Genomic DNA, 26,830 nt, shown 5'->3' with positions numbered 1-26,830 from the left:
AGTCTACAGCTGCCTGTCTCGCTGTGTCTCTCTCTACGTGAGTGTCACTGTTAGTCTACAGCTGTCTCCTGTCTCGCTGTGTCTCTCTCTACGTGAGTGTCACTGTTAGTCTACAGCTGTCTCCTGTCTCGCTGTGTCTCTCTCTACGTGAGTGTCACTGTTAGTCTACAGCTGTCTCCTGTCTCGCTGTGTCTCTCTCTACGTGAGTGTCACTGTTAGTCTACAGCTGTCTCCTGTCTCGCTGTGTCTCTCTCTACGTGAGTGTCACTGTTAGTCTACAGCTGTCTCCTGTCTCGCTGTGTCTCTCTCTACGTGAGTGTCACTGTTAGTCTACAGCTGTCTCCTGTCTCGCTGTGTCTCTCTCTACGTGAGTGTCACTGTTAGTCTACAGCTGTCTCCTGTCTCGCTGTGTCTCTCTCTACGTGAGTGTCACTGTTAGTCTACAGCTGCCTCCTGTCTCGCTGTGTCTCTCTCTACGTGAGTGTCACTGTTAGTCTACAGCTGCCTCCTGTCTCGCTGTGTCTCTCTCTACGTGAGTGTCACTGTTAGTCTACAGCTGTCTCCTGTCTCGCTGTGTCTCTCTCTACGTGAGTGTCACTGTTAGTCTACAGCTGTCTCCTGTCTCGCTGTGTCTCTCTCTACGTGAGTGTCACTGTTAGTCTACAGCTGTCTCCTGTCTCGCTGTGTCTCTCTCTACGTAGTGTCACTGTTAGTCTACAGCTGCCTCCTGTCTCGCTGTGTCTCTCTCTACGTGAGTGTCACTGTTAGTCTACAGCTGCCTCCTGTCTCGCTGTGTCTCTCTCTACGTGAGTGTCACTGTTAGTCTACAGCTGTCTCCTGTCTCGCTGTGTCTCTCTACGTAGTGTCACTGTTAGTCTACAGCTGCCTCCTGTCTCGCTGTGTCTCTCTCTACGTGAGTGTCACTGTTAGTCTACAGCTGTCTCCTGTCTCGCTGTGTCTCTCTCTACGTGAGTGTCACTGTTAGTCTACAGCTGCCTCCTGTCTCGCTGGTCTCTCTCTACGTGAGTGTCACTGTTAGTCTACAGCTGCCTCCTGTCTCGCTGTGTCTCTCTCTACGTGAGTGTCACTGTTAGTCTACAGCTGCCTCCTGTCTCGCTGATGTCTCTCTCTACGTAGTGTCACTGTTAGTCTACAGCTGTCTCCTGTCTCGCTGTGTCTCTCTCTACGTGAGTGTCACTGTTAGTCTACAGCTGTCTCCTGTCTCGCTGTGTCTCTCTCTACGTGAGTGTCACTGTTAGTCTACAGCTGTCTCCTGTCTCGCTGTGTCTCTCTCTACGTGAGTGTCACTGTTAGTCTACAGCTGTCTCCTGTCTCGCTGTGTCTCTCTCTACGTAGTGTCACTGTTAGTCTACAGCTGTCTCCTGTCTCGCTGTGTCTCTCTCTACGTAGTGTCACTGTTAGTCTACAGCTGTCTCCTGTCTCGCTGTGTCTCTCTCTACGTGAGTGTCACTGTTAGTCTACAGCTGTCTCCTGTCTCGCTGATGTCTCTCTCTACGTGAGTGTCACTGTTAGTCTACAGCTGTCCTCCTGTCTCGCTGTGTCTCTCTCTACGTGCGTGTCACTGTTAGTCTACAGCTGCTCCTGTCTCGCTGTGTCTCTCCTTTCGTGAGTGTCACTGTTAGTCTACAGCTGTCTCCTGTCTCGCTGTGTCTCTCTCTACGTGAGTGTCACTGTTAGTCTACAGCTGTCTCCTGTCTCGCTGGTCTCTCTCTACGTGAGTGTCACTGTTAGTCTACAGCTGTCTCCTGTCTCGCTGTGTCTCTCTCTACGTGAGTGTCACTGTTAGTCTACAGCTGTCTCCTGTCTCGCTGTGTCTCTCTCTACGTGAGTGTCACTGTTAGTCTACAGCTGCCTCCTGTCCTCGCTGTGTCTCTCTCTACGTGAGTGTCACTGTTAGTCTACAGCTGTCTCCTGTCTCGCTGTGTCTCTCTCTAGTGAGTGTCACTGTTAGTCTACAGCTGTCTCCTGTCTCGCTGTGTCTCTCTCTAGTGAGTGTCACTGTTAGTCTACAGCTGTCTCCTGTCTCGCTGTGTCTCTCTCTACGTGAGTGTCACTGTTAGTCTACAGCTGCCTGTCTCGCTGTGTCTCTCTCTACGTGAGTGTCACTGTTAGTCTACAGCTGTCTCCTGTCTCGCTGTGTCTCTCTCTACGTGAGTGTCACTGTTAGTCTACAGCTGTCTCCTGTCTCGCTGTGTCTCTCTCTACGTGAGTGTCACTGTTAGTCTACAGCTGTCTCCTGTCTCGCTGTGTCTCTCTCTACGTGAGTGTCACTGTTAGTCTACAGCTGTCTCCTGTCTCGCTGTGTCTCTCTCTACGTGAGTGTCACTGTTAGTCTACAGCTGCCTCCTGTCTCGCTGTGTCTCTCTCTACGTGAGTGTCACTGTTAGTCTACAGCTGCCTCCTGTCTCGCTGAGTCTCTCTCTACGTGAGTGTCACTGTTAGTCTACAGCTGTCTCCTGTCTCGCTGTGTCTCTCTTTACGTGAGTGTCACTGACTCACTCACACTGACTCACTCACACACAGCTCACTTACACACACAGCTCACTCACACACAGCTCACTCTCACACACAGCTCACTCACACACACAGCTCACTCTCACACACAGCTCACTCTCACACACAGCTCACTCACACAGACAGCTCACTCACACAGACAGCTCACTCACACTCACAGCTCACTCACACACACAGCTCACTCACACACAAAGTTCACTTTCATACACAGCTCACACACACACACAGCTCACTCACACTGACTCACTCATACTGACTCACACTCACACACAACTCAATCTCACACACAGCTCACTCACACAGCTCACTCACACTGACTCACTCACACTGACTCACTCACACACAGCTCACTCACACTGACTCACTCACACTGACTCACTCACACACAGCTCACTCACACACACAGCTCACTCACACACAGCTCACTCTCACACACAGTTCACTCACACACAGCTCGCTCACACACATACACATCTCACTCACACTGACTCACTCATACTGACTCACACTCACACACAACTCAATCTCACACACAGCTCACTCACACAGCTCACTCACACTGACTCACTCACACTGACTCACTCACGCACAGTTCACTCACACTGACTCACACACACAGCTCACTCACACTGACTCACACAGCTCATTCTCTCACACACACAGCTCACTCACACTGACTCACACACACTCACATGCAGCTCATTCTCTCACACACACAGCTCACTCACTCTCACACACATCTCACTCACACACACGGCTCACTCACACTGACTCACTCACACTGACTCACACACACAGCTCACTCACACTGACTCGCACACGCAGCTCACACAGCTCATTCTCTCACACACACAGCTCACTCACACACAGCTCACTCACACTGACTCACACAGCTCACTCACACACACAGCTCACTCACACACACAGCTCACTCACACTGCCTCACTCACACTGACTCACACACACAAAGCTCACTCACACTGACTCACACACACAGCTCACTCACACTGACTCACACACACTGACTCACTCACACACACAGTTCACTCACACTGACTCACACACACTCACACGCAGCTCACACATAGCTCATTCTCAAACACACACAGCTCACTCACACACAGCTCACTCACACACAGTTCACTCACACACAGCTCACCCTCACACACAGCTCACTCACTCACATTGATTCACACACACAGCTCACTCACACTGACTCACACACACTCACATGCAGCTCACATACAGCTCATTCTCTCACACACACAGCTCACTCACACTCACAGCTCACTCACACTGACTCACTCACACTGACTCACTCACACTGACTCACTCACACTGACTCACTCACACTGACTCATGCACACACACAGCTCACTCACACTGACTCACTCACACTGACTCACTCACACTGACTCATGCACACACACAGCTCACTCACACACACAGCTCACTCACACACACAGCTCACTCACACACACAGCTCACTCACACTGACTCACTCACACTGACTCACTCACACACAGCTCACTCACACTGACTCACTCACACTGACTCACGCACCCACACAGCTCACTCACACACACAGCTACTACGGATTGGCCGGGCTCATTAGCATAATGTATTTAAGATACAGAGCCGCTCATTGTGGGAGTGAGTGTCTTGTGCCCCGCAAGTGACGTCATGTCACCTCCTACTGCCGCGTGACGTAGTGAGGTAACAAGAAGCTGCCGTTTCGCCCGTGCACTGAAATCCGAGGTGAGAAATTCTCATCGCGGTTGTGGTGGTTGTGGTGGTGGTTGTGGTGGTGGTTGTGGTTGTTTTTATGGTGATGGTTGTTGTTTACCGAGGTAGAGCCTCGCTCTCTCTCTTGTTGGGATGTCAATTGAGTTGCAGCGAGCAAGGAAGCGATGTCCAGGTAGGAACTTTACAACGCGGGGCCTTGCCTCCTGCCCTCGCCTGATCGCATTTGCCACAATTCTCTTGCATAAGTTTAATTTGTCTTGACCTGGCTCACTACTTTGTAACTTTGTTTAGCTTTAGATATTGACACAGTTTTTTTAATATTTTACCAGGCCAAGCCCGCTTTAGCTGCTCTACCGCTCTTGTTTTCAGAAGCGACCTGCCCACAACAACAACAAGGTGAGGCTTGTCATCAGCGTGGCGGTGTTGACTCTCTGCATGTGGAGTGGGGACAACAGGAGGATCCGGAGGGAAATCCACGCGACCACGGGGATAGAGAGAGACACGCAAACTCCAAATATACAGCAGGCTTCAGGGTCGGAGAGGTTGTTAACATTTCCCCACGGGGAGATAAGAGAGACACGCAGCCTCGGCTGTGTTGATTGATCCTCAATGAATTACTTGGTGGAGTAAGGAAGCATTGATACTGACCGGAAGAAAGGTGGCCAGGCATGGGTCTGGACACACCACCACCTGTTAACCATGCCAGTGTGTGACAGCGTCAAGTGTGTGTTTGCAGTAAAGTCTATTAACTCTTGAACACGGAGGTTATATCAAAACAATAGTTTGTTTTTGTTTTCCTCTGGAACTCTTTGTAAGAATGGAAACCGTCAGGAAGTTAACACAGCACACACATGCAGCTGAAGTCAGATTGCACGACGTGGTACACGAGAGCGGTAGCGTGGACGTGGTTGTGCGCAAGCAACTACTGCTGCACACGCCAACGCATTGGACAGAGAGGGGGAGGGGAGACCAAAAGAGAGTTTGGGGTGTAAGTGTATGTTGACGTGTGTGTACAAGCACCTGTTGATACACATGATAGAAAAGAACGAAAATGCCCTTGTTTATACCAGTGCTGGCTGAACAATGAAGAGAGTACTGTTAAACACTGGGGATGTTAACACTCGGTAAAGTAAAGTAAAATAGTGCCTGTCAGATAAGATGGTCCAAAAATGTGTAATTAAGTCTTTTTTGCGTGGTTGATAACATCTTTCCAATGATTACTAAGTTTGTACCCATCATCACGGTTGAAATTATGTCTGTGTTTGTATATTTGTATGGCCTCGTGTACAAACCTTTGATGGTAGCCAGGAGGTTTGCAGAGAACCTTGGTTTCGGAAAAGACAATTTCATGAGAGCCCACCGAGTTGTAGCAATGATCGGCAATGGCCGAAGAATCAGTTCTGCCGTGTTTCAGATCTAACTTGTGCTCGCGGACACGATCAGAAACATGACGTTTCGTTTCTCCAATGTAGCAATCACCACAAATGCAACTCAATTTATAGACTCCAGCATACTGTAAGTCAGGAACGACATCCTTCACAGATGGAATCAGATCACGGATTTTATGCACTGTACTGAATCGGACTTGGATCTTACGTTTGTTTAGAATTTTGGAGATCTTTTTGGTCACGCCTGCTATGTAAGGTAACGTGATAGTTGTGGTCGGAGTTTCATGTGGCTGTTTCTGTGTGGTGGGAGAAACAGCTTGGCGGATAGTGCGGTCAGAGTATCCGTTCATCCTGAGGGCCCGATGTACATGTCTTAATTCACCGGTCAGGTGGTGTTGGTCAGAAATGCCATGGGCTCTGTGGTATAGCGTTTTGATGAGAGAATTCTTTTGAGATGGGTGGTGGTGGGAATCCGGTTTCAAGTAGGAATCTGTGTGGGTGGCTTTCCTGTAGACAGAATGTCCCAAGGATCCGTCAGGCCTCCTCTCAAACAGAATATCCAAGAATGGTAGTTTACCGTCTTTCTCCACTTCCATGGTGAATCTGATGGATGGGTGTCTAGAATTGATGTGGTCCAAGAAGTGGTTCAGTGCTGGGAGGCCATGTGGCCAGATGACGAAAGTGTCATCCACATACCTCTTCCACAGGTAAGGATGCAGGGTGGCTGTCTGGATGGCGTCTGATTCAAACTTTTCCATGAACATGTTGGCTATAACTGGTGACAAGGGGGAGCCCATAGGGGTACCCTCATTCTGTTTGTAGAAGGTGCCATTCCAGGTAAAATAGGTGTTTTACTTTAAATATTCACGCAGTTTTTTTCATATTTTACCAGGCCAAGCCCGCTTTAGCTGCTCTACCGCTCTTGTTTTCAGAAGCGACCTGCCCACAACAACAACAAGGTGAGGCTTGTCATCAGCGTGGCGGTGTTCACTCACTCTCTGCATGTGAAGTGGGGACAACAGGAGGATCCGGAGGGAAATCCACGCGACCACGGGGATAGAGAGAGACACGCAAACTCCAAATATACAGCAGGCTTCAGGGTCGGAGAGGTTGTTAACATTTCACCACGGGGAGATAAGAGAGACACGCACCCTCGGCTGTGTTGATTGATCCTCAATGAATTACTTGGTGGAGTAAGGAAGCATTAATACTGACCGGAAGAAAGGTGGCCTGGCATGGGTCTGGACACACCACCACCTGTTAACCATGCCAGTGTGTGACAGCGTCAAGTGTGTGTTTGCAGTAAAGTCTATTTACTCTTGAACACGGAGGTTATATCAAAACAATAGTTTGTTTTTGTTTTCCTCTGGAACTCTTTGTAAGAATGGAAACAGTCAGGAAGTTAACACAGCACACACATGCAGCTGAAGTCAGATCTGTTCATCCCAGCATGCAAGGACATCGTGAGCCTGGCTGGCTTCACACCTCTAAGTTGCGTTTGGACATTAATTTATGCATTTCTGCATAACACTATTAGTTCTATTTTCAACAACTTTTGCTATGTCAGTGGAATTTAGCTTTTATAAATGTTTATTTTGTATCCAGACAGCCAAAATTGTGTGCTTGGAGTTTTGGGTTAACATTCATTTTGAAGATACGAGGGCTTCCAGGCATGTTTGTGACCATTTTCCTTCTCATTGTGTGCCATAACAGCCCGTGTGATGAATTTGGGACACTTTTTCACTATATCATGAATATATGAATAGGTATAGACGTTTGACTGTGTATATATGCATTCCTCTGTGCATCGATACTGACGTGTAGATGGTGTTGATATTTTTTTTCTGTCTGCAGCTGTCACTTCTTCTGCATAATTAATCTAATGGAGCAAAGGCACTCTGCACGGCTCGGTGCATACAGCACGGATCGTACTGGAAATTTGACACGGCACCAGGGAACTCGCACAAGAGAGAAACCCTTCAAGTGCAGTGTGTGTGGGAAGGCATTTTCACATCCATCTGCTCTTCAAAAACACCAGAGAACACACACAGGAGAGAAACCCTTCAAGTGCAGTGTGTGTGGGAAGGCATTTGCACGTTCATGTCCTCTTGTAATACACCAGAGAACACACACGGGAGAGAAACCCTTCAAGTGCAGTGTGTGTGGGAAGGCATTTGCACGTTCATGTTCTCTTGTAATACACCAGAGAACACACACGGGAGAGAAACCCTTCAAGTGCAGTGTGTGTAGGAAGGCGTTTGCACAGTCATCTACTCTTGCAATGCACCAGAGAACACACACGGGAGAGAAACCCTTCAAGTGCAGTGTGTGTGCGAAGGCATTTGCACATTCAATTTCTCTTGTAGCACACCAGAGAACGCACACAGGAGAGAAACCCTTCAAGTGCAGTGTGTGTGGGAAGGCGTTTGCACAGTCATCTACTCTTGTAGAACACCAGAGAACACACACGGGAGAGAAACCTCTCAAGTGCCGTGTGTGTGGGAAGGCGTTTGCACGGTCATCTACTCTTGGAAAACACCAGATAACACACACGGCAGAGAAATCCTTCAAGTGCAATGTGTGTGGGAAGGGGTTTGCACGTTCATCTACTCTTGTAGACCACCAGAGAACACACACAGGAGAGAAACCCTTCAAGTGCAGTGTTTGTGGGAGGGCGTTTGCACTTTCATCTCCTCTTGTCGCACACCAGAGAACACACACGGGAGAGAAACCCTTCAAATGCAGTGTTTGTGGGAAAGCGTTTGCACAGTCATCTACTCTTGGAATACACCAGAGAACGCACACAGGAGAGAAACCCTTCAAATGCCGTGTGTGTGGGAAGGCGTTTGCACAGTCATCTACTCTTGTAGAACACCAGAGAACACACACGGGAGAGAAACCTCTCAAGTGCAGTGTGTGTGGGAAGGCGTTTGCACGTTCATCTCGTCTTGTAGCACACCAGAGAACACACACGGGAGAGAACCCCTTCAGGTGCACTCCTTGCAGGAAGACGTTTGCACTTGCATCAAATCTTCACGCACACCAGAGAACACACAAGCATCAGAAGATCCAGAAGGAGTGGAGTCTGAAATCAGCTTGTGAAAGTCAAAGTGCCGCAATGAGCCCATCCCTCATTAAACAAGAACTGGAAGAAAAGCCCAGGTTGGACACTTTTAAAGGTATCAAGGTGAAATATGAAGAGGTGAAGGTGAAATCTGAAGAAGTGTTGGTCAAGAGCGAAGAAGTGAAGGTAAAATGTGAAGATGAAGATTTAACTCCAAAATCAGACCTTCACGTCGATAGAGGCAACATGAAGCAGGAGGAGAATTCTGACTGTGAGGCAGAGCGAGGCAACTCCCAGAAGTTTGTGGAAGTTGAGGTGTGGGTGGACTTCCTCTGTAACAATACAAAGTCAAATGTAGACCCGGTAGATGTGTAGCTTGAGATTATGTCGCTCCAATAGACGCACCTTTGTCACAGGCCTTTAATGACAAGAATGTGAAGTTGAACGCACAATTCCTAGGTTCAACCTGCAGGGTAAGAGCGGCCAGTCTTTGTGGACTTGTGGGTTGCGTAGATCTCTAACCAGGAGTGAGAGCCAATAAGCACCCAAGCATTCGCTATGTAATCATAATTGCATTTACATGGTGCTTGCTTAATCGCCTCAGCAACTTGGAGTTTTGTATCGTATCTCGTCTCAAACACTCGAAGAGCATCCCCAAGTAGCAGCTGCCCCTGTGTGGCACAAGGAGGTGGCCCTACACCGGCCTGCATGTGGACAAGAGCCTGTCAGTAGGGGGCGGTGGTTGATGTGGCATCTTAGTTGTGGAGTTTGTAGGTAATGTTTTAGAATTTGATAAATTTTGACCCAGATGCCAGCATGCAATGGCCTCGTTTTCAATTACACAATATTATGTTGTCCATACACTGTTAAGCAGACGGTGCGTATTTTTTAAAATAACTTATTGTTAATACGATGTAACCTGATTCGGCATAATTAGGTGCAGTAATTAAATTTTGTTAAAATGACTCAATAATTTAGAATTAATACTTGTCTGATTTTGTCTATAAGGGTCAAACATTGATTAAGTGATGTTAGGACAAAGTGTGTGTTTTGGAAGTAACCTGGATAGTTCACTCTGGTGAGACCCGTTGTTTTTGTGATACAGGTCAAAGGGTTATTTTGTGTTTTCAGGAAGTATCTCCCTTTGGAGCAACTCATTGTCTTTGTAATAGTGAGCTCATTCGGATCATTCATCAGTTACAAGGCATACCACTCAAAAGTTACACGAATATGAGGTACATTCTCTACAACACGAATTATAATTTTGTATTACATGTTGATGTAGATTTTGTCGAACTAGGACTAGAAATTCTCCTTGCTAATTAACGTCTGAATGTTCACAACCATGGGTTGAAGCAAGCCCCTCACAACCTTTTACGACCTTGGGCCAGGAAAGTCATGAAAAAAAACTGCGCACGAACGACGCATCCACGCAAGCTCCCGATGGTCCGTTTTGAAGTTTGAAAATGAAACAACGTTGAATTGTATTATATTTTGAATTAGATAATTGTATTTCTTCATTAAAAGCTTATATCATTTTACATCTGGTAGACTTAATCTAAAACGACAGTTCGTATAAATTTCCTCTCGTCGTTAAGTAGATGGCCTTGCCGGGGATTTGGTTCAATGCGGACTTTCACCTTGTTGGGATCGCGGGATCGAGATAAGGCGACACAGAGCTGGCTGTGCGAGAAGACCGCCGTCCGTAGATCGATTCCAACGTGATCGAACGTCTGTCCCTGCGCCTCCGTCGTTCATACAGGTGAAGTACCGCTGACGACGCTTGACACCGAGGTTGAGGCACACGTGTATTTATTACAAGTCGTCACTACAGGACAGCACTGGAGGGGGTATCGGCCCCCTCACCCGTATAACTGGGGATACACCTCTAGCTATCCCTGACCTACCCCGAGTCCTCCACTAACGGGCTAGGGGAGGCTGTCTGGCCCAACACTGGTGAGTTGGGCTACGGTACCCGGAGTCCCAGAGTCTGACTCTGGTTCACGGGACCACGCCGCTGGCTCGGTCCTGCGCTGCCCTGACAAGGGCGGCGTCTCAGGGGAGTCCAGGGCTCTAGCTACCCGGGTCTTCAGTCTTCCCTTCTTCGTTCCAACACTGAGCCCCGAGCTCTCTCTGTCATCCCCTTTTATATCCCCCCACCGGATCACAACCCTATGTGGACGTCGTTGCGGGCACCCCCCCCCCCCCCCCCCCGTGTACACCCGGAGCTCCGCCCACTGTGTTTGTTCGCCGTTTGATCCCATGTACAAACAGCCCCTCGATAACAGCCCTACATCACTCCCCCCTGCATAGCTCGCAGCCGTCCCGGCTGCAACAATTCCAATAAAGGTACCATTACCTCTTGACCCTCGTGTGTGCCTCATTTTTTTTCAACAGAACGCGAATTGAACAACAACAATAACCATACCCCCAAAGGGAGAATAAACCGACGCGCCCCCCCTCCCTGAATAAATACGAAATCCGTAAAGCAAAGTATATACATTCGCCAGGAACCCCCAGCGCACACACAACACACACACAACACACACACCACACACACCCAACACACACCCAACACACAGCCATAACAACAACGTGCCAAGAGCGCCCCACCAACGCAGCGCCCAGTAACCACAACACGCGAAAAGTTTTCAAAAAAACGCAACAAAAATAATTTTTTTCTTCGTCTTCCTGTGCATTACAAGAGTCTGCGCATTTTTGCGCGCGTCCTTGCCGCAGGCCCGTCACACGGGCCAACCCCAGATGGCGGACCATCCGATGGCCGCTGTTCCTTTCGAGGTGAGTCCGCGACTGAAGTGGCGAGACCCTCGGCATCCCCCGTGTGGGTTGTTGGGCGTGAGCCCGTCATTCCTGATGTACCTGGGGACGGAACAGCCGGCAAGACGTCAGGCGAGAGCAACAGAGGCGGACCCTCCGAGTCGGTCGACCCCCCACATGTTTGGCCCTGCGTGTGCGGAGTAGGGCCTCGCACCGCAACGAAGGGTTTTAGCCTAGAGGGGTGAACGAACCACCGGCGCTTCCCCCACTTGATACGAACGCACTGAGGTCGCAAAACCTCGACCACCTCGACGGGGCCCCGCCACGGCCGCACCAGTTTCGAGGAGGTCGCGAGTGGTACCTGGGGACAGTGCAGCCATGCCCTGTCCCCTGGCTTCCACTGCAGCACGTGCGCGCGTGCCAGCCTGAGGCGCTCATTCGCCTTTTGACGCCTGTCGGAATTTAGCATGGCAGCATCTCGTGCCTCAGTCAGTTTTTGAAGGTTAAATTTAACATGTTCGTCCAATTTTGTTTTACCCAGCGGCGCGGGGATCTGCAGCTGTGCCCGAACAGGTGGGTCATGTTCGCGGCCATACATGAGAAAGAAGGGTGAAAATCCCGTGGCAGCATGGGGGGCCAATCTATACGCTGCCAGGACCCCTTGAATTTGCAAGTCCCAATTGGTCTGTGACTCCGAAACCTGGTGCGACAACATAGACGTGATGGTGCGATGCAGACGCTCGACCATCCCGTCAGTTTGCGGGTGATAGGGAGAGGTACGAATTTTCTTCGTACCCAGGAGATCACAGACCTGTTTGAGGAGTTTCCCGGAAAAATTTTTACCCTGGTCGGTCAGCAGCCGCTCCGGAGCACCTTTGTCCATGACGTAGCCTTGGACAAAGGCGTCCACGATGGCTGCTGCCGACTGATTGGCCAGGGGCCAGGCCATAGGCCAGCGCGTAAAGTACTCAACCCCTGTTAACAAATATCTATTGCCCCTAGGGGTGGCGGGAAATGGGCCCAGGATATCCAACGCTACAAGTTCGTTCACCCTGGAGACTGTGATGGACTGCAACGGCGGGTTCGACTCCCGAGCTGGTGGTTTGCGCTGCGCACACCGAGGGCATGCTGCCAACAAATCCGTGACATCCCGTGTCATGCCCGGCCAGAAAAAGTCAAGCTGGAGCGAGGCGAGGGTCTTTTGGGTACCCAGGTGGAGGAGGCGCTCATGAGCAGCCCACACCACCTTACCCCGTAACCCAGAAGGGACTACCAGCCGGTGACGGTGGGATTTCCCGTCCCAGTGCATAAGCAACCCCGCGTGCATTTCCCATGCGTCGGCATCACCCGTCCCACGCCCCCTCTCCCCGGCGCGACGACGCAGCGCGAGGAGGGAGGTATCCTCCATCTGGAGGCGCCCCCATTCATTAACAGGCAACCCAAGCAGGGAATCTCTTCCCTGTTCCGCGATATCATCGGGGAGCAATGTATCAACATCGGCGGCGGCCGCCAGGACTGGAAACGGCATGTCCCCTGCTGGCCTGCAACGCCCCGACCCCAGGAGGCATGCACATTCGGAGGCGGTTGGCATGCGCGACAGAGCGTCCGCGTTGGTGTGGCGAACGCCCTTACGGTAGGTGGTTTCGAAATCGAAATCCTGGAGGACCTCCAACCATCGGGACAATTGTCCCGATGGCTGTTGAACCTTCAGGGCGTACTGCAGTGCCGCATGATCTGTACGGACGGTGAAATGCTGACCGTACAGATATGGGCGATACTGTTGGATAAAATGGACAATTGCCAACAGTTCCCTACGGGTGACACAATATCTTTGCTCCGCCGGAGACAACACCCGACTGCCATACGCAACCACCCGTTCCACGCCGTCAACCACCTGGGAAAGCACGCCTCCAATACCCGTGTTGCTCGCGTCGGTGTCGAGCAAAAACGGCCTCGAAAAATCTGGGTAAATCAAGGGAGGAGCTTTCACCAAGGCGTCCCGAAGGGAGCAGAAAGCAACTTCCTCATCCGGACCCCAGTGGAACCGAACCCCTTTAGATGTTAAAGCGTGTAGGGGTTTGGCAATTGTCGCAAAATTAGCGACGAAGCGTCGGTAATACGACGCGAAGCCAATAAAACTCCTCACCTCCCCCACCGAGGTTGGAGTCGGCCAGGAGCTGACACACTGCGTTTTGGCGGGATCGGTAGCAATACCTGAGCGCCCCACGATGTGCCCCAAATAACGCACCGACTCGCGTAACAAATGGCATTTTTGGGGCTTAAATTTCAAATTAGCAGCCCGCATCTTTTGGAAAACCGCCCGCAACCTCTGGAGATGTTCGTCAAAAGTTTTTCCAAAGACAATAACGTCATCCAAATAAATCAGGCACGACTCCCATTGTAATCCAGCCAAAACCAATTCCATCAACCGCTGGAAAGTTGCCGGCGCTGAGTGTAAGCCCATCGGCAACCGGTTGAATTGGAACAGGCCGTGCGGTGTACGGAAAGCAGTTTTAGGCTTTGAGTCATCGTCCAGAGGAAGCTGCCAGAATCCCGAAAGTAAATCTAGTGTGAAGAAGAATCGCGCTCCCGCCAAGGCGTCCAGCGATTCGTCCATCCGTGGGAGCGGGTATGCGTCGGCAACCGAAATCTTATTAAGGCGCCGGAAATCCACGCAAAACCGCAACGAGCCATCCTGCTTTTTAACCAGGACAATCGGCGCTCCCCAAGGGCTGGTAGAGGGAGAAATGATGTCGGCGGCTAACATGTCATCGACAGCCGATTTGACATGGTCCTTTTCGGCGGGACTCAACCGAAACGGATTTTGGCGAATAGGCGCACTGTCACCCGTGTCAATATGGTGACGCAGCAGGTGAGTACAACCCAAATCGTATTTATTCCGACTGAAAACGTCGGAAAATTCCTTGAGCAGCGATCTAAGCTGTTGGCGCTCTGAATTAGACAGGTCCGTCGATCCCGCACAAAGCGCGTCGAGCCACCCTTCATCGCCGTCCGAATGCGGGTGCGTCCGGGAAGCAGTGTCAACGTGGTTCGCGACAGGTTCCTTGCAGGGCATCGGCGTCGCGTGAGCGAGCACCGTCCCTTGAGGAACCACTACTGTCTGCGACCCTACATTGAGGACCGCGATGAAAGGGTCCCCGTCCCCTCTTACGACGGTCTGGGCCGGAATTAAATGAGGGCCATTAACCCCGGCCCTAGACGGTCCCAGCACAACACCCTGGTCCCCAACGCCCTTAGCGAAGGGCCTACGAAGTTTCAGAGGTACTAACATTTGAGCTCCCGGCGGCACACGCACTGTTTTAACGACGAACGCCGGTACTGTCGCGAACGCCGTCCGAGTCGCAACAGGGGAAGGCAGGAACGCCATGCGTCGCCCCGACGGAAGCTCAATGCATCCTTGGTCGATCAGAATACGAATTGGCATTCTGCCTAAGAAGTCCGTCCCCAGCAGGCACGGAACTGCCAGCGAGGAGGAAACAAAAATCGGCCCCGACAATTTGATGTCCCCGATAGAAATTTGCGCTCGAATCTGTCCCACGATGCCGAGAGAGCCCCCGTTAGCGGCATAGAATGGAACGGTAACCGGCAGCAAAGGACGGCTCCGTACAGGTAGAATATTGTAAATTAGCTCCGAAATGATTGTCGCCGATGCCCCCGTATCGACTATGATGCGTACCTCTACCCCATCGATGTGACCGACCACGGCCGACGACCCCGACGCCGCGGCCACCACGCGATGGGCTAACACGGACCACTGCTTGGGCTCGATTTGAGTCCCCGCAGCGATCCGTGCCGGCCCGTCGCAGCGCCCCACCGGCCCCCCGTTCGTTGCGGTGCGAGAGTGTGCGACAGGTGGGTGCTTTGGCCAAACATGTGTGATGCCGCGACTCGCCGGATCATGTTGTTGGAGCTTGGGAGGAGGAGGAGGGCCGGCGTCCCGTCGGGCCGTCGTCCCGCGTTGTCGAGGAGAGCGGCATCCCGAGGCGACATGGCCCCGGACGCCGCAGTTGAAACAACGCGGGAGCGCCGACGGAGATGATGGACGGTCGAAGCGGCTCGACCCGTCCCGGCCCGACCGTGCTCCTGTCGCCTGTTGCCGTCGATGGTCGACGGCGTAGAGCTCTTCCGTCGGAAGGGTGGCTGCAGCCACCGCACGCCCAGCCGATGCCCTGCTGGCTTTCCGCCGCAGTGACAGAAGGTTGGCGTGGAGGAGGCGCGCGGCTTGGAGGGAAGTCATCTCTGCGTCCTCCTGTGCGATGACAACGATGTCGAGGTCGTCTGCCAGGAGGAGGATCTTCTCCATGACCATCGCGTCCACGCCGTCGTCGTCCATACGAGGAAAGGCCGTCTTCGCCAGCGCCAGGAGACTTGTCCGGAATGCCAGGGGCGACTCCTTCTCACCCCGCTTGCGATCGTAAAACTGCTGACGGCATTCAGCTGAAGGTCCATAGACCCCGGCCAGCAGCTGTAGCGCCATCGGTAGCGTAGCACGCTTTTCTCTCGGCGCCGATGTGAGTGCGGCGAGCGCGTCGCCGTCGAGGAGCGCCGGCAGCGCGCAGAGAGCCTCCTCATCGGACCACCTCGCCATCTCCTGATGGGCGAGGAAGCGTCGCCGAAAGCCGCCCCAGTCTCCCTCCGCGCCGATGAACTCCTTCAGCGGGGGCAGTCTCTGATGAAGCGCAGCGGTTGATGTAGACTCCCGCAGGTTGTTGTCACCACCCCTCGGCTGTGCATCGGCGCGAACGGCCGATGGCATCGCCTGTCGCAGCAGCGATGACGCACCCTCCGGCGGTGATGACGCTGCAGCTCCAGCGACGGCGATGTCGGAGCCGATGTTCAAACTGGCCACGCCCTGAGCAGCCGCGGCGTCCATGGCGGGAAATTCAAAGTTAGAACTTTCAGAAATGGCGGGAAGGCGCTCAGGTCGCCGGCTCCCCTCGCCCCGTGGTGGACCACCAGCCCCCAAACGCGTGATGCTCTCCAGCGTGGCGGCAGCGGCAAACAGCAGCTCCGCCAGCCTCTCGTGAGCCAGCCGTAGCGCGTCTGGCTGCGGCCCCTCTTCCTGCCGATGCCCCGGTAAGAAGGCGTCAGGCCCCTGCCGCACCACGTCTTGTTGATCCGTTTCGGGCTCAACGATCTCCGCAGTGTCCTCCTCCTGCGGTACTCTGGCCCGAGCTGTATGGCGCGTGTCCATGTTCGCAGTACTTCTGACACCAGATGAAGTACCGCTGACGACGCTTGACACCGAGGTTGAGGCACACGTGTATTTATTACAAGTCGTCACTACAGGACAGCACTGGAGGGGGTATCGGCCCCCTCACCCGTATAACTGGGGATACACCTCTAGCTATCCCTGACCTACCCCGAGTCCTCCACTAACGGGCTAGGGGAGGCTGTCTGGCCCAACACTGGTGAGTTGGGCTACGGTACCCGGAGTCCCAGAGTCTGACTCTGGTTCACGGGACCACGCCGCTGGCTCGGTCCTGCGCTGCCCTGACAAGGGCGGCGTCTCAGGGGAGTCCAGGGCTCTAGCTACCCGGGTCTTCAGTCTTCCCTTCTTCGTTCCAACACTGAGCCCCGAGCTCTCTCTGTCATCCCCTTTTATATCCCCCCACCGGATCACAACCCTATGTGGACGTCGTTGCGGGCACCCCCCCCCCGTGTACACCCGGAGCTCCGCCCACTGTGTTTGTTCGCCGTTTGATCCCATGTACAAACAGCCCCTCGATAACAGCCCTACACAGGGGGTGTGTAGGTTTGCAGCGCCCCCTGCATGAAAACGACGGAAAGTGCAGCGTTCGTCACAGATAGATGAAGTTGTGCGCTTATATAAGAGTATAGCCAGTGGGTTTCAAAGTACCTTTGTCTTACAGCAATCAATTTCGCGTGAGCCCAACGCATTAAAACAATGCTCAGCTGAGCGGGGCAAGCCACGGTGTGGGGGGGTGAGGCACCTTATATATGTCACGTGCCGTAGCTCACGTGACTTCTGCCGCGAAAATGTCTGGATGTTTTAATCTGATGACGACTGCTTGTGTTGTGATCGAAACGTCGCGATTTATTTTATTATTTTATTTTTTCTACGTACGTGACTTTACCGAAAGAACCAAAGAGTATGAAAGACGTCTTATCTGCTGATCTTGTTCATATCTGTGTACATCGATATCCCACATTGCTTACATGTACACGCCACACTGAAATTAATATAAACTAGAACGACTTCCGGGGATGGGCAAAGATCGAGAAAACTCTTTCCATGGAGCGAGTTAAGTGTTTTCGATTCAACATCTCTGTCCGTCTTTGTCTCTGTTGCCTCTGTGTGTCTCTGTCTCCTCTATCTTTCTCTGTCTCTGTATTCCTCTTGTCTGTGTCTGTCCGCCTGTCTTGTCTGTGTGTGTCTGTCTATCAGCGTCTGTCACACCGGAGTCAACGACTGTCAATAGCAGCACACGCCCGTTTAACTCCCACGGCTACACGCCACTCAAACTTGCTCCGAACACACAAAGACAAAGATCCCCCATATAGCCTGGACAGAATGTCGGGGCAAGTGCCCAAGCCTTGTCCCTCGTTTTCATGAGCTTAGTAATCAAAGGATCAAACCATGGTGGGCGGTTCCCTTTAGTTTTAAATATAACCAACGGAGCATGTTTGTCAAGAATTTGAAGAAACGTGTACCTGAAGATCTCCCAAGCCGTAGTCAGGTTTGGGATTTCAGAGACCTTGTCAATATCCAAGTGAAGCACATCATTAGTAAATGCCTGAATGCTCAAGTGTCTCATGGAGTGCTTCTCAACCAATTTAGGGGGGGCTTTGGGTCTGGCTGATGATCTCACCCCAAATATGAAGGAGTGATCACTAAGGTTATTACCCAGAACACCAGTCAGTGCGATATTGTGAGGGTCATTTGTCAATAGGACGTCAAGCAGACATGACTATCCCGGATTTTTTAGGTTGGGTCTTGTGGGGACATTTATTTATTGAAATAGGTTAAATTCATCTGTAAAATTTGTGGCCACGGCCTGCGATTTTAGCCAATTCCAATTTAGATCACACACTAAAACGATTTCACCTTTAGGGAGGCCCCCAAGAAGCTCTCTCAGTGCAGACGCAGCTTCAACATCCCTACCACTAGGTGGTCTATAGCAGCACACTACCAATATCTGTTGATTATTTGGGAGAGTTATTCTGAGAGCAAGACCTTCAAAGCAAGTTTTTTTAAACAAGGAGTGAGCTGGTGAACATGCAATAGTATTACAAATATAGATGGCAATTCCACCTCCTTTAGATCCTCGGTCAAGCCCAAAGAGGTTGTAGTTGTCAATCGTAATCTGCAAGTCATTTACAGGAGGAGTGAGAAATGTTTGTTAGGCAAACAATGTCCGGGTCCAGACTTGCCAGTTCTAGTTTTAGTTTACTTAATTTAATCACAAGCCCTCTGATGTTGACGTGTAGAACACCAACACCTTTTCTGCCAGAAAAATCTACGTAATTATACGTTTTCTTTGAGCCAGGATGACGCTCAATACCACCCAGAAATAAGAAAAGTAGAATTAATAGTTTGCACAGGTATTTTCTGTGAAAGGATGAAGAGCGGCGAACCTTGGACGAATATCAGCAACTCGCAGATGGTGATATTCTTAAGAGCAGAATGAAGTTTGGAAGGAGTGCTGGTGAAGTCATGGGACAAAGATAGGGTTGAAAAGGATTCAATGATGGAGTGTATAATTGTCTATACGCTGTTTCATTAGCAGGTGTAGTGGCAAATTGAGCAACAAGTATGGACGCGAAGTAACCAGGGTAGCCGTTTGTAGAGTTGAGTGTGGCACTAGATATGGCCGGGAGGGACAACAGTAGGATATACAGCAGGAGAATTGCCATCTTTAAAATATCAGGGGTATACTCTTAGTTCTTTCAGTAAAGTCACGTAGGTAAAAAATGAAATAAAAATTTATAAAAATAAAACAATGAAAATCACGACGTCGTGATTCACTTTGCAGGATCAAAGGTGCAACATCAATACCTTTGTCAAGAAGGTTTATCTTGCCTACTTAAAAAATTGGGCTCCTCACAAAGTGTGTAAAATCTGTGTTGAAACTTTGCGATCATGGTCTAAAGGAAAGAATGCTAAGCTGAAGTTTGGTGTGCCAATGGTTAGGAGAGAACCTACAAACCATTTGGATAACTGCTACTTCTGCCTTGTCAATGTAAAAGGTTTCAATAAGAAAAACAAACAACATTTACAATACCCAGATATCCCATCTACCAGACGACCAGTTGAGCACTGTGAGGAAATACTTGTGCCTGTATTAACTGAGCTACCAGAGATTTATGCTGAATCCCTCAGTTTACCTGTTTATACAGATGATGATGATGCTCAGATAGAATATACGTCATCTGATGCAGATTGTGATAAAATGTATCTGTTTAGTCAGCTTGAATTGAATGATCTTGTAAGATATTTGTATTTACCAAAGCAGTCTGCTGAATTGTTGGCTTCCAGGCTGCAAGAGAAAGGACTACTCAGACCTGGTACTACTGTCCCCTTTTATCGTAACAGAGAAGCAGTACTTCCATTCAGATGGTCAACTTGTTTATTGTAATGATGTTGAAGGGCTTCTTCTCAATATGGGACTGCCCGCATATGATTAAAGTGAATGGAGACTTTTTATTGACAGTAGTAAAAGGAGTTTGAAATGTGTGTTACTTCACAACAGAAATATATATGGTTCAATCCCAATAGGACACTAAAAATGAATGAAGAATATGCCAACATCAAGATTGTTCTGGATAGATAGGAATACCATGTTCATGGATGGCTAATTTGTGTTGATTTGAAAATGGTTACTTTTCTGCTGGGTCAGCAAGGAGGTCACACCAAATACCCTTGTTTCCTGTGCTACTGGGACAGTAGGGCTACATTAGAATACTGGGTTAAACAGAACTGGCCACCAAGAATCAGTTTGACGCCTGGTGACAAGAACATCAAGAATGAGCCTCTGGTTGATAGGAATAAAATTGTATTTCCCCCACTGCACATAAAACTTAGGTTAATGAAGCACTTTGTCAAAGCTCTTGATCACACTGGAGACTGCTTCAGCTATATATGTTCAACCTTTTCAAGTCTCAGTGCCGAGAAGAAAAGGCAGGAATATTTGTTGGCCCTCAAATAAGAACACTCATCAGGGATCCACAATTTGTTACGACTGCGGCAGAGGCTAGAGCTTGGAATGCATTATCTGATGTGGTGCGGAATTTCCTTGGGAACAGGAAAGTGGACAACTATCGAGAGATTGTGGAGGAGCTGCTCTTGAGTTTCCAAGCACTTGGATGTAGAACGAGCATCAAGGTTGCATAGTCACTTGGCTCAGTTTCCAGAGAACATGGGTCACGTGAGTGAAGAGCAAGGTGAACGCTTTCGTCAAGACATTAAAGTTATGGAAGAACGTTACCAAGACCATATGGGACTCAAACATGATGGCAGATTAATGCTGGTCCTTGATGAGAGACATTCCACAAGCTGTACATCGGAGATCGTCAAAGAAGAGGTCGTTTATCGAGATGTAACATCACTATTGTGAATGACCTTTTTGTACATATTTTTATTATCTTCACAATTCAATTCTTACATGGTAATATACATTCACTCACATTGATATGCAGTCACTCTCACAACTTTGTGCTACGGCTCATTAAATGTTTGTTTCATTATTATTGTATCTTATCTTATTCTTGTATGGATGTCTTTAGCTATTTGTATATGAGCATACATTTGCTGATTTGATTGAAAATGCAATATTTCATATCCCAAAAATCTGATGTGATAGACAAAAACTGATGCCAGATTTGGAATCAGCACCCCAAAATTACCTTAAAACCGTTGGAATACCTTATGCCAGAAAAAGTGTGACCAGTGTAATTTTTAACTCAATAAACAAATAAAAATAAACCCAACATTTCAATAAATATCCTTGTATTTGTATTACAATAAATATAGACACGTACATTTATATTTGAAAGTGCATAAATGTACACAAATTAACAAAAAAACAATACAAAAGCGGAGTGCTTTAGTCAAGGCACTAACGGACTAGGCCCTAAATCACATTCAAACTCATTAACACATTAACACTAAATAAACGTAATCTTGTTCTCTCTGCCTGTGTCCTTTCTTTGGAATTTTCACACTTAAATTCTAACTTAGCAATCTTTGAAATACGTAATCAACCGGGCTATGCGTTAATTGTGTGCTGACCGACTCTCTGTGTTGCATTACATTACATTTCGATATTTTACTAGGTTATTTAATTTTAGTGTGCCTTTCTAATTTTCAAGCTTGTGTACTGTACCACGTTGCCATCTTGCTTACCCGCTGTCTGTTCTCTCTGCCTGGGTCCTCTCTTTGGAATTCTCACACTTAAATTCTAACTTAGCAATCTTTCAAATACGTAATCAACCGGGCTATGCGTTAATTGTGTGTTGACCGACTCTCTGTGTTGTATTACATTCTTCTTCTTTAGTGCTGCCTAACGGCGTGTGCGACTTCACGATGATATTGGTCCCGGTCTAGCACGGCGTGTAGAGTTTGTGCTGTTGTTAATTGTAGCCATGTTTTGATGTTACTGAGCCATGTCGTTTTTGGCCGTCCTAGTCGTTTTTTCCCTTCGATTTTTCCTTCCAGGATTTGCTTTAATAGCTGGTATTTGTGGTCGTTTCGGGCAATGTGGCCTAGGTAGTAACACTTCCTGCTAATGATGGTCTTCAGCAGTTGCCTGTCAGTGCCCATATCTTGCAGAGCTTGTGTATTGGTGGTTTTGGCTGTCCATGGGATTTTCAGCATTCTTCGATACAGCCACATCTCGAAAGCTTCGAGCCTTTTTGTTGCTGTTGTTGTCAGTGTCCACGTCTCTACTCCGTACAGCAAAATTGACCAGATGTAGCATTTCAGTGTGCGCAGTTTGAGTGATGTACTCAAGTTGCGGTCTGCAAGGAGTGTTTTCCATTTAATAAATGCTTGCCTTGCTTGTTCAATTCTGCTCTTGATTTCGACTTCATGGTTCAACTGATCGTCAATTATTACACCAAGGTATTTAAATCGGTGTACTTGTTCCAATTTTTCGCTGCCCAGCTTGATTGTTATTTCGCTTGTAGTTCGGCTGACCTTCATAACCTTTGTTTTCTTTTTATTAATTCGTAAGCCCCATATTTGACTCTCTGTGGCAACCTCGTCCAAGATTTGTTGTAGGTCTTGTTCTGAATCGGCCAGCAGTGCAGTGTCGTCGGCATACCTGATGTTGTTGATGTATTGTCCATTGACTTTAATACCAATGTTTTTATCTGTTAGTGTTCGATCAAAAATCTGCTCCGAGTAGATGTTGAAAAGACTGGGTGAAAGTGGGCAGCCCTGTCGTACACCTTTTTGTATTGGTGTTGGGTCTGTCAATTCGTTGTCATATCAGAGTTGGGCTGTTTGCTTCCAATAAAGAGCAATGATGAATCTTCTTGGTTCTTTCGGTAAAGTCACGTAGAAGGGAAGTAATAAAATAATAAAAATAAAACATAATAAAACAATTCTCACGACGTTTCGGCCACAACGCAAGCAGCCGTCCTCAGGCGAAAACCAAGAAGATGAATCCCTGCAGTCACGAAAGCTTTAAATCGAAAAAGCAATGATGAAGTTGATGTCGTTTTTATCTAGTCCCAGTTGTTTTAATAGAGCTGCTAGTTGGTCGTGGTCGACTGAGTCAAAGGCTTTCTCGTAATCTATGAAGCAGATGTACACTTCTTTCTGATGTTCGTAGCATCGCTGTAGTAGTATCTGTAGACAGAAGATTGCTTCTCTTGTGCCTAGTCCAGGGGTCGGCAACCTACGGCTCCGGAGCCGCATGCAGCTCTTTACGGGCTGCTTCTTGACGATATGTACGTATGTACAGTATGTACTCAGATGCATTGCGGCTCTTGAAATACTGAATTTTGTACCGAATTGGAAAGAAATGGCTCTTCTTGTTATTTTGGTTGCCGACCCCTGGCCTAGTCCTTTGCAAAAGCCAAACTGTGTGTTCTTCAATGCATTTTCGCATGTGGAGCGTATGCGCTGTTGGATCACCTTCAGGAAGACTTTCAGCACGTGGCTCATCAAGCTTATCAGTCTGTAGTCCTCGCATTTCCGGCTTGTTGCTTTCTTTGGTATGGCCACAAAGATGGATTGTAGCCAGTTGGATGGAATTTTATTGCCATTGTATATTTGATTGTACCAATTCGTCAGTTGTCGTATGTTGTTGCTGTCTAATAGTTTGAGCAATTCTACATGGATTGTGTCAGGGCTACATCAATCTGAGAAATCAGAGGATGTGATTTCTCAGATTGATGTAGCCCTCAGAGGCATAGGACACATCCATGCAGATGTAGCAAGAGCTGAAATAGCTACTATTCTTAAGAATGCTAAGAAACCCACTAGTAACATCAGCAAAAACGAACGCTCGTGAATTTTTTAATTTGTTTATTTTACTTTTATTAATTTAATTTTTTTACCTACGTGACTTTACCGAAAAAACCTAAGAGTATTAAGTGAGTCACTTGATACAGCAAATCTGACTTTACCGAAAGAACCAAGAAGAAGTATAGACGTGTGACTGTATGCATTCCTCTGTGCATTGATACTGACGTGTAGATGGTGTTCAAACTTTTTTTTCTGTCTGCAGCTGTCACTTCCTCTGCAGAATTAGTCTAATGGAGCAAAGGCACTCAGCGCGGCTTGGTGCAAAAAGGCAACAATGCGACCAGCGTGCATACAGCACGGATCGTACTGGAAATTTGACACGGCACCAGAGAACTCGCACAGGAGAGAAATCCTTCAAGTGCAGTGTGTGTGGGAAGGCGTTTGCACGTTCATCTGCTCTTGTACAACACCAGAGAACACACACAGGAGAGAAACCCTTCAGGTGCAGTGTGTGTGGGATAGCGTTTACAATTTCATCTACTCTTGTAACACACCAGAGAACACATACTGGAGAGAAACCCTTCAGGTGCGGTGTGTGTGGGAAGGCGTTTGCACAGTCATCTGTTCTTAAAACACACCAGAGAACACACACAGGAGATAAACCCTTCCAGTGCAGTGTGTGTGGAAAGGCGTTTTCAGTTTCATTTGCTGTTGTACAACACCAGAGAACACACACAGGAGAGAAACCCTTCAGGTGCAGTGTGTGCGGGAAGGCGTTTTCACAGTCATCAAATCTTCAAAGACACCAGAGAACACACAAGCATCAGAAGATTCACAAGGAGTGGAGTCTGAAATCAGCTTGTGAAAGTCAAAGTGCCGCAATGAGCCCATCCCTCATGAAACAAGAACCGGAAGAAAATCCCAGCTTGGACACTTTTAAAGGTATCGAGGTGAAATATGAAGAGGTGAAGGTGAAATATGAAGAGGTGAAGGTGAAATAAGAAGTGATGGTGAAAAGCGAAGAAGTGAAGGTAAAATGTGAAGATGAAGAGTCAACTCAAAAATCGGACCTTCACATCGATGGAGGGAACGTGAAGCAGGAGGATAATTCTCACTGCGAGGCAGAGCAAGGCAACTCCCAGCAGTTGGTGGAAGTGGAGGTGTGGGTGGACTTCCTCCGAGACAATACAAAGTCAAATGGAGACCCGGTAGATGTGTAAGTCTGAGACGATGTCGCTCCAATAGACGCACCTTTGTCACAGGCCTTTAATTACAAGAATGTGAAGTTGAACTCAATTTCTAGGTGCAACCTGCAGGGTAAGAGCGGCCAGTCTTTGTGGACCTGTGGGTTGCGTAGATCTCTAACCAGGAGCGAGAGCCAATAAGCTCCCAAGCTTTTGCTATGTTATCATTGCATTTTTATTGTGCTTGCTTAATCGCCTCGGAAATTCGGATTTTTTTTTATTATCGTATCTCGTCTCAAACACTCGAAGAGCATCCCCAAGTAGCAGCTGCCCCTGTGTGGCACAAGGAGGTGGCCCTGCACCGGTGGCCCTGCACCGGTGGCCCTGCACCGGTGGCCCTGCACCGGCGGCCCTGCACCGGTGGCCCTGCACCGGTGGCCCTGCACCGGTGGCCCTGCACCGGCCTGCATGTGGACAAGAGCCTGTCAGTAGCGGGCAATGGTCGATGTGGCATCTTGGTTGTGGAGTTTGTTGGTAATGTTTAGAATTTCATCAATTTTGACCCAGACGCCAGCATGCAATGGCCTACTCGTTTTGAATGACACAATAGTATGTTGTACATATACTGGTAAGCAGACGGTGTGTATTTTTTTAAATAGCTTCTTGTTAATTCGATGTAACCTGATGCAGCATATTTCAGTGCAGTAATTACATTTTGTTAAAATGACTCAATAATTTAGAATGAATACTTATCTGATTTTGTCTATAAGGGTCAAACATTGAATAAGTGATGTTAGATTTGAAGTTTTCGTGACTGCAGGTATCCATACTCTTTGGTTCTTTCGGTAAAGTCACGTAGGTATAAAATAAAAATAAATTAAATCACAACGTCTTGGGCTCAACACAAGCGTCCGTCATCAGGTGGGACAAGCACAGCAAGAACCAACTGCTGAAGTGGGCAAAAGAGGTGCTATTGTCTTCCTAAGATGCATAAAGAAGGCTCTTCATTTCGGCCCACACACAAAGCTGACACAGCTCACTCACACAGCTCACACACAGCTCACTCACACAGCTCACTCACACACAGCTCACTCACACAGCTCACTCACACACAGCTCACTCACAGCTCAATCACACACAGCTCGCTCACACACAGCACACAGCTCACTCACACAGCTCACTCACAGCTCTCACACACATACAGCTCACTCACACTGACTCACACATACAGCTCACTGACACTGACACACGCAGCTCACACACAGCTCATTCTCTCACACAGCTTACACACAGCTCACTCACTGACTCACAGCTCACTCACACGCAGCTCAAACACAGCTCATTCTCTCACACACCCAACTCACAGCTCACTCAGCTCATTTTCACACAGCTCATTTTCACACACAGCTCACTCACACAGCTCAAACACAGCTCACTCACATACAGCTCACTCATACACACAGCTCTCACACTGACTCACACTGACTCACAGCTCACTCAAACACAGCTCACTCTCACACAGCTCACTCACACACAGCTCACTCATACACACAGCTCACTCACACTGACTCACTCATACCGACTCACTTTCACAAACAGCTCACTCACACTGAAACACACAGCTCACTCACACACAGCTCACTCACACAGCTCACTCACAGCTCACTCACAAACAGCT

General features: G+C 48.8%; 1 protein-coding gene across 6 annotated transcripts in view; it reads left to right on the top strand.

Annotated features, from left to right (window-relative positions):
• Nucleotides 1–25,916, top strand: part of LOC133361697 (zinc finger protein ZFP2-like) — a 37,798-nt gene extending 11,882 nt beyond the window's left edge. The window contains exons 1-5 of one of the 6 annotated variants that reach the window (XM_061580703.1): nt 4,330–4,453; nt 4,611–4,677; nt 6,562–6,628; nt 7,524–8,595; nt 24,406–25,916. In XM_061580703.1, coding sequence (XP_061436687.1) covers nt 4,361–4,453; nt 4,611–4,677; nt 6,562–6,628; nt 7,524–8,595; nt 24,406–24,969 — 1,863 coding nt within the window. In that variant the 5' untranslated portion in view covers nt 4,330–4,360 and the 3' untranslated portion in view covers nt 24,970–25,916. Of the gene's footprint in view, nt 1–2,318; nt 4,294–4,329; nt 4,454–4,610; nt 4,678–6,561; nt 6,629–7,523; nt 12,116–17,276; nt 23,136–24,405 lie in introns of those variants that run through there. The other 5 variants (XR_009757408.1, XM_061580699.1, XM_061580701.1 and 2 more) reach the window with 5 other exon arrangements.
• Nucleotides 25,917–26,830: the final 914 nt, after the last annotated feature.

This window comes from Lethenteron reissneri, unplaced genomic scaffold (assembly GCF_015708825.2).
Source record: "Lethenteron reissneri isolate LAM-NWPU_2019-01 unplaced genomic scaffold, ASM1570882v1 scaffold_120, whole genome shotgun sequence".
Taxonomy (NCBI): Eukaryota; Metazoa; Chordata; class Hyperoartia; order Petromyzontiformes; family Petromyzontidae; genus Lethenteron; species Lethenteron reissneri.
This window is presented reverse-complemented; position numbering and strand designations above follow the sequence as displayed.